This window comes from Ischnura elegans, chromosome 9 (assembly GCF_921293095.1).
Source record: "Ischnura elegans chromosome 9, ioIscEleg1.1, whole genome shotgun sequence".
Taxonomy (NCBI): Eukaryota; Metazoa; Arthropoda; class Insecta; order Odonata; family Coenagrionidae; genus Ischnura; species Ischnura elegans.
The window spans coordinates 77,378,338-77,396,328 of NC_060254.1; the positions used below are offsets into that span (position 1 = coordinate 77,378,338).

The window sequence follows — 17,991 nt, forward strand, 5'->3', positions numbered from 1 at the left end:
GTACCGCTTCCCAAATTATTCGCATATTTCGCATACCGCCATTAGATGCATGGGGCACTCACCTTTTTACCACTAACAGGAGAACGGTGAACGCAAACTGACCATTCGATTTTTAAGCTCGATGTTTTAACCTCTCTACACGCAAGTATGTCAAACGTAATGGGTCGAAACTATTCCCCCTTCTCCCCCTCCACTCAACTTCTGCCATCGAAACTTTACTATGAGCAGCGGATTCTCGATTAATTTAGTTTCGTTCCCGAGAGTAAAGTGTCGTCCCGAGTCGAAACTGAACTCTTCGGTGATTTAAGTTTCGTGCGGGAACGAAACTAAACGTAGCCCTCGTATTTCCGTTTCGTTACTGGTCGAAACGTAGCATTTTCGTTTTCGTTTTTGTTGCCATCCCAGACTCAAGAAGTTGAGTTAGAGTGCAAAAAGTGGAAAATATGCATGCAGCATAGGCCAAATTAAAATTTGGGATTCTGAGTTAACGAGTAAGTCAGCAAACCCTAAAAGGAGGCGAAAGTCTCAAAGTGGGATAAAGTCCAAGTCATTGTTCCTGCAAATTTCATGTCTTATTTATATTAAGAGGAATTATTATTATTATTATTATTATTAGTTACAAGGCAGTAAAAATATAAATTTTTAAAAGGAACTCTAAAGCGATTTGGAACTTTTATTTGAAACAAATGGCGAAGACCGATAATTGTCTATTGAATTAAATTTATTTAGAGAACAAATACTTTTACGTGGGCTTTAATGATGAAGGTTTTCAAATTTCATTCATACGCATATTTAAAATATTCTTTCCGACAATGCCGTGAAACAAGCGGAGTACTATTCTTCACTTTACAATGTACTATAAAAAAGCCTTGGTAAGGTATTTCGTAATATTTCTCACGGCGCGTTAAACTAGCGGCTTGCGGTATTTAAGCTGATATTCGTAGAATAGCTGAAGAATGGAAGCTGCGATTGCTTTCACGGTGAAAAAATGAACAATAATTTTCATGGAGAACTTAAGATATCTATTACCTTTTCTACCGACAATATCTAAATCGGTCAAGTAAGACTAGGGCAAGAAATTCCTAAATTTTTCGTAGTCAACTTTCGTGTACTTCTCATGCATTCGATGTCTTCTGGGAGTCCATTTGACTTGATCAGATATAACATACACTGAAACTATAATTTGTCAAACACGCCAGAGTACTTATATAATCCCTTTCTCTAAGATTATAATCACAAAAAACAAGAACTAGCAAACCTTCTTGATGAACTCTGAAGATTCCTCAAAGACTATTCATGCTGAAAGAAATAACATACATTTTTATGAAAGTACAACGCATTTACCATTCAATTGACTAATATTTTCCGCGTAATACTGAATTTTATGTCATTTTGGATGACTATATCAGATATAAAAATTAAAGATGCTCGTCGGTTCAGTGACCGATTCACATCTATATCTTCTTCCAAAGTCGCCAAACATCAAAGGGAACATATTATGAGTCTAAATTTTCCCAATTTTTATATTTTAATTTATAAATTAAACAAGTTATTCTTTTCATGCCTAGTAATTACAATATTTCAGTCTATAATTTAGTTTTTAGGACTTTGCAAATATCTTGATTGTTCATTATTATTCTCTATGTTTGCAATTCCATAAAATTATTATAAAAAATATATATCCAGAGAAATTGTTGAAAATATATTTTGTATTACAATCAATAATTTCGGATACATTTCAAAAGTAACATTGGTACAAAAAATTTAGGATAGACCCGGACTTCAAATTATCTTCATGATGGTTTCACTGAAAATAGAGAAACTTGTTAGAAAATGCTAGGCCATTGATGGAAAAATTGCTCATCTATGCGTAAGTTGCTATTAGATGTTAAAATGTGTTTGCTATAATTTAGTTTACTTCGCTGCCATTCCATTAAATTACTTTTACCATAAATTCTTGGACCTTAATTCATTTCTGCTATGTCATAAATCATTTATAGAGTATTTTCATACGGTAATTATTTCACACTTACTGTGTTCTAAAAAAATGAAATTATAACTCTACAAAATGGTTGAAGAATGTAACACCATGCATTATTTATAAAACATTTCTGAGTAGATATGAAAAAATGTTACATAAGTTAGTGCAAGTTATTTACCGAGATTTTATCATTTAAAGTAGTCGCAAGCAAGGTGGATTTACGTTGAGTTTAAAAAATAATTATGATAATTATGAATTATTCATTCATTGCAATCAAAAGAATTTTTACATTTATGCACAATTTTACTAATAGGGAATTATTTAAAGCAATTTAAGTTAAAATTTGAATTCACTCTCTCCTAATAAAAAAATAATTAAAATTCAAAATATTTCATAATATGCTGCGTGCACAGTGATAACAAATGCAAGAATTTCCATGAGAAAAAACTCCCCTGTGTCGAGAATGGAACAACGTACTTTTGGCTTACCGTTTATTTAGTTAATCTAGTACAATGAGCCTGATGCTAATGGAATTCGGTTGACGAAAGAAATGTATATTGGCTCATTCATTAAAAAGGATGTACGATATTTTTAAACAAATTTTTTACCTGAACTGGTAATTTCGAAATGTATCCAGTAACGGAACAGTTTCTTCTCCCCCAGATCAAAGAGCATCGTTTCAATGCTGGGGGAAGGTGGTAGGGTTGATACAGATAATTTGTCATCGTCCGGAATGGTTGCTTGATACTCGGAATTTTCAGATGGTGGATGAGTTCTACTTGATAGGGGTGATGGCGTGGTGTCCGAAATTTCCGGCTCGAAATCACGTAACATAAAATTTTGATCCAATAGTAAATCCCATTGATCGGCCAAAGGAGTGTGGGTGTAGGGGTCAACACGTTGTTCCGGGGGTTCAAAGTGAAGGTCTGGCAGTATTGCTATTTCGGAATCGGTAGAATAACGAAGCGAATTTTGATTGATGTATATGTCGAAAATTTCCGTCTTCTCCTCCACCTTGTTCCTCCTAAAACAGCCGCCTGAAATGAGAAGGAAATTGTTAAGATTCCTATGAGTTTCCCATTTCGACCCAACATTTGAGCAGTCGTGTTAAGCCTCAACTTTTTCCTGACAAAGTAGTGGTATTATATTTGTAGAGTGCATTGACAATCAAGGCCATTCTTGAAACGAGAATAAATACTATTATTAATGCTAATATGGAGAAAGCTGACAGGAGAAAAGTTAAAGAATATTACTTATAAAGGAGCCGGTCTTAAAATACGATGGGTTAAATTAAAAGAAGCATTAATTATAATTTTATTAATATGGTCAGCTGGCCGTAAATATGTGATGAGTTGAGAGACATGTTCGGGATCGTCTCCTAGCACATCAGCTACTTTTCTCAAGTAGGTTATAGAAATAGTGAAAGAAGCATTTCATCCGACTTTTTTAAATTGAGTTTTAATTAGCTTTAATTTAATTTCAATGGTATATCATGTGACACTTTATGCTGAAATTTATTAATTGAACTTGAATTCATCCATCCTTCTAATTTAATATTACTCATATGCATTCACCAAAATACATCAATGATTATTATGCTATTAAGAACTGCTTAGCGAATGGAAATTGGCGTATATAGACGCGGTATATTTCCTAGTCTGACAGGAAATGTCGCACTGTTAGTGGAAAATCGTAATCTTCGCGGATCGGGCTGAATATCATCTTCCGTGAAATGGTATGAAGTGGTTTGGCTTCAATGACTTATCCTCAAACTTGCTAATATGATTTCCACGGAGGCCTGCCACTCGGATGTTGCTGTCTTAATTTCACGGAGTTTGTTCTTTGAGATCACCAGCCATTAGTTTCTATAATTATGCCGAATTATTTTTCACATGGCATCTCCCAGATCTTAAATTCTGACGATTAATTTATTTTCCAATAGTTTTAACAATAGCAGACATTTGAATGGGCCCATAGGATTTTTTGAGAGCGTGGCTCAACGAAAACTCAGAATTTCGGCAAATTCACAAAAATAAAAATGCTCACTCAGAAAGATGATGATTTGAAATAATTTGGAATAGAGATTAGCGTAGACAATATTTATGAATTAAAATTGAGGGGTGGATAAATAAAAATGGAACTAATGTTAAGATGAATCTGTTTTTTTTTTATATCTTTATACTCCGCGATCTGAGTCACTCATTATCGTGTTATGAATTACCAAATATTATCATTAGTTTTTCCATCAGAATGATTGTCGCAAAGTGTGATGAACTATTTTCACTTCAGATCATCATCCTCTTTCCATATTAATTGACTGTGAAAATAAATGAAATTGATTGGTTTCGATGAATTGATCGAAACGAGCTGAACCGTAATTTACTTGCCGACATTTGGTCAACACTCACTACATGCATTTTTTACTTTTTATTGCTAAATGCATCTTTAGGATACTAAAGGTAATATTTTCCTCTTTTAAGGCATAGATATTGCTCTATTTATTCATTTTTAGTCCTCAATTAAAAAAAAAAAAACATAATAACTTAATCAGTAAATGCTTATTAGGAACGGTGACAATTAAATTCTTCCTTTTTTTAGGTTTATATCTTTTTCTTTTAAATATTTAATAGTATTTAATTACCATGAAGTTACTAAATTTGGCATTGTAACTTAAAATTGAACTGCAAAGTTCTCTACTCAATAACATGTACATGAAACAGTTCAATATATATCGTTAATGTGAAAAAATGCTTTTTGACTTTTTAGAGCTCCGTACGTAATGGCTTTATAATTATCGGTACCTTTATGTCTTAACGGCAGTATATTTTGCCATATGCTTAACTTAAGAAACACATGTGCGCATAATATTAGCAAATTTAACTTTCATAGGGTTGAAAAAATGAAATTCATACTCACAGAGGGCACCCATCTTGCGATCAACGCTTTCAATATATTTTCCGGGCAATGGTCACGAACACTCGATACCAAAATCGAAAAGAAGTCTTCAAAACACTTAATAACTCCGTAGACGACAGTCTGTGGCACTCTTAAGTGAGCAAAAGCAGAGAAATTGTCGCGTTCTCTAACGATCACGTTCGCTTCGATACCTTTTCAGGCTTCCAATGAACTGAAGTTTCCGTAGCAACGTTTTAGTGATTGTTGTGCCGTAAGGTAATGAGTTGCATTAGGCATTAGTATTTCATTGGGCAATCATTGTGGATATTTCATATTATTAAGGAAATTTAATTTACTTACTCTCTATTTATATTATTTTAATGCAAAAGTTAATAATTAGTAATCCTCGCGGCTGAGCTTGAAGCCACCGAGTGCGTCCGTTGGGTTGCGTATGGAACGGTCGATCTCTAGATATAGAAGTTAGCATCGTGATAAGCGAGTTCACATTTTATGATTCGATTTTTTAGCAAAAGTTTTGTGAATTCATCCAAAATGGATGTAGCATCACTCAATATCATATATTTATTGAGCCAGATGCTTGCATTTTGGTATATATTTATTAATTAATTGTCGTTTTATGGCTGTTAGAGGATTTATTCCTGCTGATTTAATCCTCCGACTAATATTTATTGAGTATCAAAGTTCACTGTTTTTTTGTGTCCTCTTTTCTTTAAATACCATCACTAATACAAACAAAAATATCACTCTCAACTGCCAGAATAAACAACAGTTTTTGTGGTTATGTTTTTAAATACCATATTTATGCAAATAAAAAATTCACATTCATAGTGATTAATAAAAATAAATATAATTATTAAAAATTACGAATTTTTTTCTTTCTTTTATTACATTCAAATAAACTTCTCTTATTAAATTTGAGCCTAAATTATATAAGATTAGTAGAGACATTTTGACGCATGAAAGACCGTATTTGAATACTTACGCATACTACTTTATATTTTTCCTCCTATTTTTTCTTCTAATTCCACAGATTTAATTTTAACATTTCTCACATAAAGTTTCAGTTTTCTGTTTTTAAGAAAATTATTTCAACTAGAAAAACCTTCACTTTTCATTTAAAGGAAATATCATTATTGGCACCAAATAAACGTACATAGATATACCTCGCAACTTCTCCAAAAATAGAATGTTTTAAAGTATTTGTTAGACTTGAATTTCTGCCTAGAAAGGAAGTATTAGCAGAAAAATTGTGAAATTAAATTAGTAACAAGGGGATGGAGTGTCATCGAGTCTTTCTTGCGTTGAAACTGCAGATTCTAATTTTAGTAAGAAATTCACAATGTGTATAAAATTCTACACAGAACGCAAAACATATTCTTCGTTTCCAATTGTGTTATTTGTATTAATTAAGTTATATTTTCAATAATTGAAAATCACCAATTAAAATATTGAGAATATACAAATATAAGCATCTCGCTATTCCTGATAGTTCGGAAATATCAAGGTAATACAGTTAGAAGAGGAGGAGCTCTATCGTTTTGTAGCGATGGCTACGCTAAATAACACTCTTCGGTTGTCTGGGGAGAGGCGTTTATTGTGACTTGACAATACAGAACTGAACTTGGGTAGCCCAGATGGCTAGCTTATATACATGCGGCGATTATTCTGGAACGCCGCGCCGGATCTTCCTCGAACCTTCTAGAATTCCTGAAAAGATATAGGAAAAAATACCGGCCGGCGCCAGGACTCGAACGCGCGCCGTCCGATTAGTAGGCGGACACTTATCCACTGGTCCAACTCTACATTGTGGCGGACGATGCGCCACACTACTCCCCCCCTTGGAGGAGAGACAGAGTGTTGGCAACAAAACGTTCTGGAGGACGGACGGCGCGGCCGGAGCGAGTGATGGTATCTGGTGACGGAGTAGGCGGAGGGTCCTCCTCAAGAAGATGGGCTGGTTTGAGACGGTCGATTGATATAGTGGCTGGTTTGCCATTGATGTACAGGGTATACGTCTTCTCACCGCGGCTGAGGACAGGATATGGTCCCGCGTAAGGTGGTTGCAGGGCTGGCCGCAAAGCGTCTTGGCGGACAAAGACCTGGGAGGATGTGGCCAAGTCCTTGTGGATGAAGACACGCTGCGATGAGATGTGGCGTGACGCAGGGGTCGGACGCAGCTGGCTCATGTGGTTACGCAGCTGAGAAACAAGATCCTGGGAGTCCAGATGCTGGGCAGAGTCGACAAAGAAGTCCCCGGGAAGACGCAGTTGCTCCCCGAAGAGGAGTTCGGCAGGTGTTGTCTGCAGGTCGGCTCTCCAAGTTGTGCGGAGGCCGAGAAGAACTGTGGGTAGTGCGTCCATCCATGAGTTGGAAGAAGAGCACATGAGGGCCGCCTTAAGAACGCGATGTAGTCGTTCGACGAGTCCGTTTGCCTGGGGATGGTAGCTCGTGGTGTGATGTAGCGTTGTTCCCAGAGTGGTGCAAAGTCTCTGGAAAAGATATGACACAAACTGTCGTCCACGGTCGCAGGTGATGTGTTGAGGACAGCCGTAGTGAGCAACCCATCCAAGGAGAAAGGCGCGGGAGACGCTGTCTGCGGTGATGTCTGCAAGGGGTTCGCGACTGGCCAGCGGGAGAATCGGTCGATAATTGTGAGGAGGTACCGGTAGCCGGAGCAAGACGGGAGAGGTCCCACGATGTCCATATGTATGTGTTCGAAACGCCTGGTTGGCGGAACGAAGTCTCCAAGTGGCGTTGTGATGTGACGAGACACCTTGCAACGTTGGCAGGAGAGGCAGCTGCGAGCCCATGCGCGACAGTCCTTTCGCATGGATGGCCAAACATATCGACGGGAGACGAGTTTAATGGTGGAGTTTGCACCAGGATGACTAAGGGAGTGGATGTTGTCAAAGATTTGCCGGCGATATGAGGGAGTAACTTAGGGGCGTGGGGTTGGCATGGAGGTGTCGCACCATAGTGAAATGTTCGTTCCGGGTACAGGCCTACGGTGAAGTTGAAGAGCCGTACCGCTGTGGCGTAGTCTTTGGAGCTCTTCGTCTTCATCTTGGGAGCGAGAGAGAGCGGCGAAGTCAATCGGAGACGGTGTGGATATGGATTCTACCCTGGAGAGACAGTCCGCGACGACGTTGTCAAGTCCGGAGATGTGTCTCACGTCCGTGGTGAATTGTGAGATGAATTCCAGGTGATTAAATTGTCGTGGTGAGCAGGTGTCGCTACTCTTCTTGCTGGGGCCAAAGGCATAAGAGAGTGGTTTGTGATCGGTGAAGATGGCGAAATCGCGGGCTTCAACCATCGGCCGAAAGTGCCTCACTGCTTGGTAGGCGGCGTAGAGTTCGCGGTCGTAAGTGCTCCACTTCTGCTGGGAAGGTGTCAGCTTGCGAGAGAAGAAACCGAGTGGCTGCCAAGAGTTCCCAAAATTTTGCTGTAGGACAGCGCCGATTGCGGTTCGGCTAGCATCGACGACAAGAGCCAGAGGTGCTGAGTCGATTGGATGCGACAGGGTTGCCGCCTTGGCTAGTCCGCCTTTAGAGGCATCGAAACTCTGCTGAAGTTCTGGTGTCCAGAAAATTGGAGTGGAGCTCCTGATATCAGGACCTTGAAGTAGAGCATTGAGAGGGGCCTGTGTGGATGCGGCGTGTGGTATGTGCTGTCGATAAAAATTCAGCATACCGAGGAATCTCCGAAGGTCCTTTATGGTCTTCGGTGGAGGGAAGTTGTTGATAGCAGCTACCTTGTCAGGTAACGGCGAGCATCCGTCAGCGCTCACGTGAAAGCCCAGAAATGTGACCTTGGAAGATCCTAGGACACACTTAGCTGAGTTGACGATGACACCGTAGTCAGAAAGGCGCTGAAATAATATCCGCAGGTGTTGATGGTGCTCTTCCTGCGAACGGGAAAATACTAAGATGTCATCTATGTAAGGAAAGCAAAAATTTAGGCCTTCGAGAGCTTCGTCGATGAAGCGCTGCCATGTTTGGGCGGCATTTCGAAGTCCAAATGGCATAAATAGGAATTCAAAAAGGCCGAAGGGTGTAATTATGGCTGTCTTCTCTATGTCTTCGGGAGCCATTGGAATTTGAGTGAAGGCCTTGGCACAGTCGATAACACTGAAGATGTTGCACCCCTGAAGAGCGTGGGAGAAATCCTTCAGATGGCGGACGGGGTAGCGGTCCGGTATCGTACGTGCGTTGAGAGCCCTGTAGTCACCACAAGGTCGCCAGCTACTATCCTTCTTGCGAACCATGTGTAGTGGTGAGGAGTAAGGGCTGTGTGAGCGACGAGCAGTGCCTTCGCGTACTAGTAGCTCGAATTCTGCCTGTGCATCTCGGAGTCGATCCGGGGCTAGACGGCGGGCACGGTGGTAGATTGGCGGTCCAGGTTGTAGGCGTATGTGGTGCTTGGTATGATGGTGGATCTCCCGAGGAGTCCCTGATGGCCGCGTGATATCAGGAAATTCGGCCAGGAGGTCGTGGTAGGATGAAGAGCCCGACAGAGCGCGCACGCTGTCCTGGTAAGTTCGACCTCGATGACCCGATGTAGAATGGCCAGTGATTGCGTCGATGAGCTGAGCAGTGGCCATGTTAGGAATGAGTTGAAAGTGGGTTAAGAAATCTGCTCCGATGATTGGCTCAGTAACGTCGGCAACGATGAATCTCCAAAGGAAGTCACGCGGGAGGCCGAACTGAAGGCGTAGAAGTAAAGTACCATAAGTACGGATCCTACTGTCATTGGCTGCGGAGAGCTCGTAGTCAGTGCAGGTTCGTTGTTCGGTGCATAATTTTACAGGGTAGATTGAGAGATCCGATCCTGTGTCTACGAGGAAACGCCGCTGGGAGAGGCGGTCGGTGACGAAGAGGCGGCAGCCTGTGATAGAACGACTCATAGCCGCCGTTACGAGTCGCTGTTGGAGTTTACCGGATTCACTGCATTTGCGGTGCATGGCTGGATGCAACGTCTGGCTTCGGCTCCAAATTTGCGATGGTAGTAACACATCTCAGGCTGAGCGGGGCGCGGCGCGGGTAGAGATCTGCTCCAAGTCCGTGAGTACGGAGGTTTTTTCAGATGAGCTTGTATATCTTCGAGCTGCTTTGAGAGTTTCTCAACCCGTTGGGCCAATGACGAAACATCGTTGGTATGGCGTACTGCATGGATGGCGGGTGCAGTTGGAGGCGGAGCCACGGCGACGATGCGGTCGGCCATATTTGCAAGTTCATCAAGAGGCATTGAAGTAACTTGCGTTTGCAGGATGGCTTGAGCGTTGGCCGGAAGACGTTGCAACCATAATGTGCGGAGGAAAGAATCCTCCACAAGGGTGGTGCTGATGAGAGACCGCATGCGTCGTAATAGTTGCGAAGGCTTGGTATCACCGAGCTCTTCTGCTGTGAGGAGTTGCCGCACCCGTTGATCCTCGGAGGGAGAGACGCGCTGTATCAATAGGTTTTTCAGCGTTAGGTAACGATTCTCGGCCGGAGGATTCACGATAAGATCGCTTATTTCACTGGAAAAACGATGGTCTAGGTTTCCCACGACGTAATCGTATTTAGTCTTGTCCGAGGTGATGTTGGCCAAAGAAAATTGTGCTTCGACTTGGGCGAACCATATTTCAGGCTGTGCTGGCCAGAAAGGAGGCAGTTTCGGAGTGACGCGGTAGACGGCAGCAGTGTCGACGCCGTAGGATGATGGAGACGGTGAGGCTTGCTGCGATGACAGCGTTGTTTGCTGCTGTTGTTGCTGCAGAGCCTGCTGGTGCTGTTCTTGAAGGAGCGCTAGCTGTTGGCTGTGGTTCGTTTGGTGTGCAGCGAGTTGCTGCTGGAGTCCCGCGATTTGAGCCTGCAGTTTGGCGAGTTGATCTGCGTCTGCCATGGTCGCATCACGTCGGGGTCACCACTGTAGCGATGGCTACGCTAAATAACACTCTTCGGTTGTCTGCGGAGAGGCGTTTATTGTGACTTGACAATACAGAACTGAATTTGGGTAGCCCAGATGGCTAGCTTATATACATGCGGCGAATATTCTGGAACGCCGCGCCGGATCTTCCTCGAGCCTTCTAGAATTCCTGAAAAGATATAGGAAAAAATACCGGCCGGCGCCAGGACTCGAACGCGCGCCGTCCGATTAGTAGGCGGACACTTATCCACTGGTCCAACTCTACATTGTGGCGGACGATGCGCCACAGTTTTTTTGTTTTCTTTAAAATTGGATTACACGCACTACAAACATCATACGCGTTATGTCCATTAAAATTATTTACCAGATTATATTATTAAAATATAATTATTATTTTACTAATATATTATATTAGTAAAATAATAATTTGAGTCAAGACACGGTTTTATAAAACCTCCAATGAGAGGAATCTCATTTTAAAGGAAATAAAAAAATGTAGAAATTCTTATGTTCATTCGAATTACCCAGATGTTTCCGCCCAGAAATAAGAAATTTGATTGTTGTATCCGTTTGTAGATACATCTAAACGTTTTCTCTTCAGGAGAACTTATCCATTCTTCTTGATAAAAATGAACTCGTGGTCAGTTGAAATGTCAGTAGTATATACAACGAAATATACAGGTGATGATATCGAGAGGACTTCACGCAAACTCATGAAGATGTATCCGATTCCCTAGGCCATAAGCTAAAAGTTGGAAAGAATAGTAGTGGTCTGTCGGAAGTTCCCTTGTCCCAACGCTGTCTACATTTTTCCTGTGTGCCGGCCATTTCTTTGAAATGTTCCCACGTATACATTTTCAAGGAATTTAAGCCTTCTCCTTCGTCTTCATCTGTTTCTCCTTCGTTCCCTCCAAAGCTACCTTCAAAATGCCATTACCTCTCATCACATGTCCTAGCTTCAAAATGCCATTACCTCTCATCACATGTCCTAGCCAGTTACCTATTATTTCATTTATTTTATCCATTAATGTTCTTTCCTCATATGCCCTGCAAAACACTTGCTAAATGACTTGATCAGAATGATGATTGATGAGAACTACTAAAGACGAAATTATGATTACAAAATCTAAGAGAATATACCAACAAAGATGATTACTTGTCCTTAACATCTTCGTTTTATTCGTAGTCGTAACCCCTTTCAAAGTATCTTAGAGCAGAACATGGGAATATTCAAAGTATAGTCATAATTAGAAGATAAATTAAAAGGAGAAATTGCACTGGTGTATCATAAATTCGGCCACCATATAATTCTTTGCCTATTGAATTAAATTTTTTCAGAGAACGAATACTTTTCGGTGGGCTTTAATGATGACAGATTTCAAATTTCTATACGCATATTTCAAATATTCTTTCAGACAGTTCGGTGAAACAAGCGGAGCACAATTCTTACCTTTATGAGTAGGCATTGGTTAGTTATTTCGTGAGATTGTTCGCGTCACGTTTAACTTGAGGCTTGCGGTATTTATGTTTTCATTGGTCGATAGCTGAAGCTACAACTGCTTTCTCGGTAAAAAATAGCATTAATTTTCATGGAGAACTTAAGATATCTATTACTTTATCTATTGACAATCTATAAAGTCGGTCAATTAGGACCGGGGCAAGAAAGTCCTAAATTTTTCGTAGTCAACTTTCGTGTACTTCTCAGGCATTCGATGTCTTCTGGGAGTCCATTTGACTTGATCAGATATGACGTACGCTGGAACTATAATTTGTCAAACACGATTGACTGCTATTCCCTTTCTCTAAGATTATAATCACAAAAAACAATAGCTAAAACCCTTCTTGATGAACTGTGAAGATTCCTAAAAGACTATTCATGCTGAAAGAAATTACATACATTTTTATGAAAGTACAACGCATTTACCATTCAATTGACTAATATTTTCCGCGTAATACTGAATTTTATGTCATTGTGGACGACTATATCTATATATATAAAAGAAAGTCGAAAATCGTGTTAGTTAGAATACTTATAACTCGAGAACGGCTGCACCGATTTCAATGAAATTTGGTTCTTTGGATTCGTCTCAGGCGGGGTTAACATAAAGGCCATTAAAAAAAGGATAATTTCACACAAAAAATTCATCTCTTTCATATGGACATGCTTTTAGGAGTTATAGTAACACAACAATTGTTAAGTCGGTCAAAACTACAAACTAAATAATTTGTTTTGTTTTTACCACTTTAATAACTGAATTTAGTAAAAATATAACATTTTAATTACTAAATATATTCAAAATATTAATTAAATTGAAATTAAATTTTTTAAATTTAATTCGAGCTGATTGTAAGCCCAGCCGTGGCCCAGCTCGAGTTGACACTTCACTAGCGTGTTTGTAAACAAATCTCCAAGCAATTGTTGACAAACGGTAATGTCCGTGTTCCGAATCAAAGATGGTTGATTTAGCGAGCAAGAACGAAGATGTGGATGACTAAAACGAGGTAAATTCAAATAGTTCGTACTCTGCATGGATTCGAATCTTTTATATGTGTAACAAACGAAGACGAAATCACCAACTATCTATCTGAATATTTTAAGTCCTTGGACGTACCTGGCTTACCAAGGCACGATTTACAGAAAAATGTAGTTTCTGTGCTCATGATCTTTCGATGCCTAAACCAACCATAACTATCCAACGGAACGTGTGTGATCATTAAAAAATTGGTGATGAATGTGATTCACGCAACTTTACTCAAAGGAAAATTCAAAGGTTAGGAAGTCCTCATTCCGTAGATTCCATGATCTCAACTCGTATGCTCTTTTGAGCTTAAACGTATCCAATTTCAAATCCGTTATGCATTCGTGATAACGATTAAAAAATCGCATGGTCATTCTTTCAGTTTTTATGTTGTTTGTGATCATGTGCTAATGAAAACCCATGATTTTCTCATGGTCAATTTAGCGTGCTATGTTCACGAGTCGATAAACCATCCTCTGTATTTCTTCCTTCGCTTCAAGTGCGTAGCTAGGATAGGGGGTTTTGGGCGCAGCTAATACCACGGGTCTGTAGGTTATAGAAAACTCGCTAAGGTAAGCGGGAAGTGTGGGGGCACTTCCCCAAGACATTTTTTAAGATAAATGGTTCAAAATAGTGGGTTTTGCGGCTGTGTGAATAGTTAAATATGTTTTGTTTGTTAGTCATCCGTCCCCCTAATATTAATAACAAAATCTTTCATAAAAAAATTCTCTAAGCTCTTGGGGGGGGGGTTATCCCCGATAGCCTCCCCTCGCTGCGTCACTGCTTTGCTTCGCTATATTTATTTAGCTTCATCCGCTTCATCTTGCGCCTGATACAAAACAAAAACTGTTGTTTATCAGAAGGTGGTTGACGCAAGACATTAAACCCGAATGTGTAGGGCTCACCGTGGTGCGTTTACGCATGCAGTACGTTTACGCAGTGCATTTTTTCCAAATAGAGATACTATAACTGGCGTGCCTTAAGTCATTTATTGCGAATGCTGCTTCATAGGGGCTTTTCTTGCACGATTTTGAGCATCAGTCAAGCGTCGGTCTGGGGTTGTGTCAACCTTCCCTCTGAAAGGGCCAAGTGTATGCAACAGACTTGGACCTAAAAACATTTTTTTACAGCTAATAACGCAAATAGCCAACAACTGAATGCGTATAATTTTTATTTCATAAACTGTTTTATTAAACCACAATGCCCAAAGTTTCTTAAGCCAAAACGTAAGAAAATTTGTTGAAAAAAATCCGCGTAAACGTGCTCCGATCCACCCCATGTAGATTCAATAAAGAAAATGTCTTTCTGACAAGCAATTTTTGTACTCATTTACGTAGTTTTATTGAATTTGTATCCTTATTTTATTACAATAAATTAAACATGATTAAAAACGATACAGCCGCTCTTGATTTATAAATGGTGTAAGTAAACTGTAAGTTCATTGATTGTTAGGCGGTACGAAGTTCGCCGGGTCAGCTAGTCAGATATAAAAATTAAAGATACTCGTCGGTTCAGTGACCGATTCACATCTATATCTTTTTCCAAAGTCGCCAAACATCAAAGGGAACATATTATGAGTCTAAATTTTCCCAATTTTTATATTTTAATTTCTAAATTAAACAAGTTATTCTTTTCATGCCTAATAATTACAATATTTCAGTCTATAATTTAGTTTTTAGGACTTTGCAAAGATCTTGATTGTTCATTATTATTCTCTATGTTTGCAATTCCATAAAATTATTATAAAAAAATATATCCAGAGAAATTGTTGAAAATATATTTTGTATTACAATCAATAATTCGGATACATTTGGAAAGTAACATTGGTACAAAAAATTTAGGATAGACCCGGACTTCAAATTATCTTCATGATGATTTCACTGAAAATAGAGAAACTTGTTAGAAAGTGCTAGGCCATTGATGGAAAAATTGCTCATCTATGCGTAAGTTGCTATTAGATGTTAAAATGTGTTTGCTATAATTTAGTTTACTTCGCTGCCATTTCATTAAATTACTTTTACCATAAATTCTTGGACCTTAATTCATTTCTGCTATGTCATAAATCATTTATAGAGTATTTTCATACGGTAATTATTTCACACTTACTGTGATCTAAAAAAATGAAATTATAACTCTACAAAATGGTTGAAGAATGTAACACCATGAATTATTTATAAAACATTTCTGAGTAGATATGAAAAAATGTTACATAAGTTAGTGCAAGTTATTTACCGAGATTTTATCATTTAAAGTAGTCGCAAGCAAGGTGGATTTAGGTTGAGTTAAAAAAAATTATGATAATTATGAGTTATTCATTCATTGCAATCAAAAGCATTTTTACGTTTATGCACAACGTTACTAATAGAGAATTATTTCAAGCAATATAAGTTAATATTTGAATTCACTCTCTCCTAATAATAAAATAATTAAAATTCAAAATATTTCATAATATGTAAGATTTCACTTTTTCCCGGCGTATGATGGCGGTGAATTCTTCTCGGGTTTCCATCCGGGTGAGCTCCATCTCCATCGCTGCCGACGTTTCGATAGAATCCTTTTCTATCGTCATCAGGACCGATGACGATAGAAAAGGATTCTATCGTCGGCAGCGGAATCGTCGGTGGAAACCCGAGAAGAATTCACCGCTATTTCATAATATGCTGCGTGCACAGTGATAACAAATGCAAGAATTTCCATGAGAAAAAACTCCCCTGCGTCGAGAATGGAACAACGTACTTTTGGCTTACCGTTTATTTAGTTAATCTAGTACAATGAGCCTGATGCTAATGGAATTCGGTTGACGAAAGAAATGTATATTGGCTCATTCATTAAAAAGGATGTACGATATTTTTAAACAAATTTTTTACCTGAACTGGTAATTTCGAAATGTATCCAGTAACGGAACAGTTTCTTCTCCCCCAGATCAAAGAGCATCGTTTCAATGTTGGGGGAAGGTGGTAGGGTTGATACAGATAATTTGTCATCGTCCGGAATGGTTGCTTGATACTCGGAATTTTCAGATGGTGGATGAGTTCTACTTGATAGGGGTGATGGCGTGGTGTCCGAAATTTCCGGCTCGAAATCATGTAACATAAAATTTTGATCCAATAGTAAATCCCATTGATCGGCCAAAGGAGTGTGGGTGTAGGGGTCAACATGATGTTCCGGGGGTTCAAATTGAAGGTCTGGCAGTATTGCTATTTCGGAATCGGTAGAATAACGAAGCGAATTTTGATTGATGTATATGTCGAAAATTTCCGTCTTCTCCTCCACCTTGTTCCTCCTAAAACAGCCGCCTGAAATGAGAAGGAAATTGTTAAGATTCCTATGAGTTTCCCATTTCGACCCAACATTTGAGCAGTCGTGTTAAGCCTCAACTTTTTCCTGACAAAGTAGTGGTATTATATTTGTAGAGTGCATTGACAATCAAGGCCATTCTTGAAACGAGAATAAATACTATTATTAATGCTAATATGGAGAAAGCTGACAGGAGAAAAGTTAAAGAATATTACTTATAAAGGAGCCGGTCTTAAAATACGATGGGTTAAATTAAAAGAAGCATTAATTATAATTTTATTAATATGGTCAGCTGGCCGTAAATATGTGATGAGTTGAGAGACATGTTCGGGATCGTCTCCTAGCACATCAGCTACTTTTCTCAAGTAGGTTATAGAAATAGTGAAAGAAGCATTTCATCCGACTCTTTTTTTAATTGAGTTTTAATTAGCTTTAATTTAATTTCAATGGTATATCATGCGACACTTTATGCTGAAATTTATTAATTGAACTTGAATTCATCCATCCTTCTAAATTAATATTACTCATATGCATTCACCAAAATACATCAATGATTATTATGCTATTAAGAACTGCTTAGCGGAATGGAAATTGGCGTATATAGACGCGGTATATTTCCTAGTCTGACAGGAAATGTCGCACTGTAAGTGGAAAATCGTAATCTTCGCGGATCGGGCTGAATATCATCTTCCGTGAAATGGTATGAAGTGGTTTGGCTTCAATGACTTACCCTCAAACTTGCTAATATGATTTCCACGGAGGTCTGCCACTCGGATGTTGCTGTCTTAATTTCACGGAGTTTGTTCTTTGAGATCACCAGCCATTAGTTTCTATAATTATGCCGAATTATTTTTCGCATGGCATCTCCCAGATCTTAAATTCTGACGAATGATTTATTTTCCAATAGTTTTAACAATAGCAGACATTTGAATTGGCCCATAGGATTTTTTGAGAGCGTGGCTCAACGAAAACTCAGAATTTCGGCAAATTCACAAAAATAAAAATGCTCACTCAGAAAGATGATGATTTGAAATAATTTGGAATAGAGATTAGCGTAGACAATATTTATGAATTAAAATTGAGGGGTGGATAAATAAAAATGGAACTAATGTTAAGATGAATCTGTTTTTTTTTTATATCTTTATACTCCGCGATCTGAGTCACTCATTATCGTGTTATGAATTACCAAATATTATCATTAGTTTTTCCATCAGAATGATTGTCGCAAAGTGTGATGAACTATTTTCACTTCAGATCATCATCCTCTTTCCATATTAATTGACTGTGAAAATAAATGAAATTGATTGGTTTCGATGAATTGATCGAAACGAGCTGAACCGTAATTTACTTGCCGACATTTGGTCAACACTC

General features: G+C 38.9%; 2 protein-coding genes across 2 annotated transcripts; both read right to left on the minus strand.

The window, feature by feature from the left end:
• Window positions 1-6,723: 6,723 nt before the first annotated feature.
• On the minus strand, window positions 6,724-7,707 carry LOC124164962. The gene has a single exon (XM_046542199.1). The coding sequence runs from the start codon at window positions 7,705-7,707 to the stop codon at window positions 6,724-6,726; it is 984 nt and encodes a 327-aa protein (XP_046398155.1).
• Window positions 7,708-9,808: 2,101 nt separating this feature from the next.
• On the minus strand, window positions 9,809-10,780 carry LOC124164963. Its single transcript, XM_046542200.1, has one exon. It carries the CDS (start codon window positions 10,778-10,780, stop codon window positions 9,809-9,811), a length of 972 nt encoding a protein of 323 aa, XP_046398156.1.
• Between the last annotated feature and the right edge of the window lie 7,211 nt (window positions 10,781-17,991).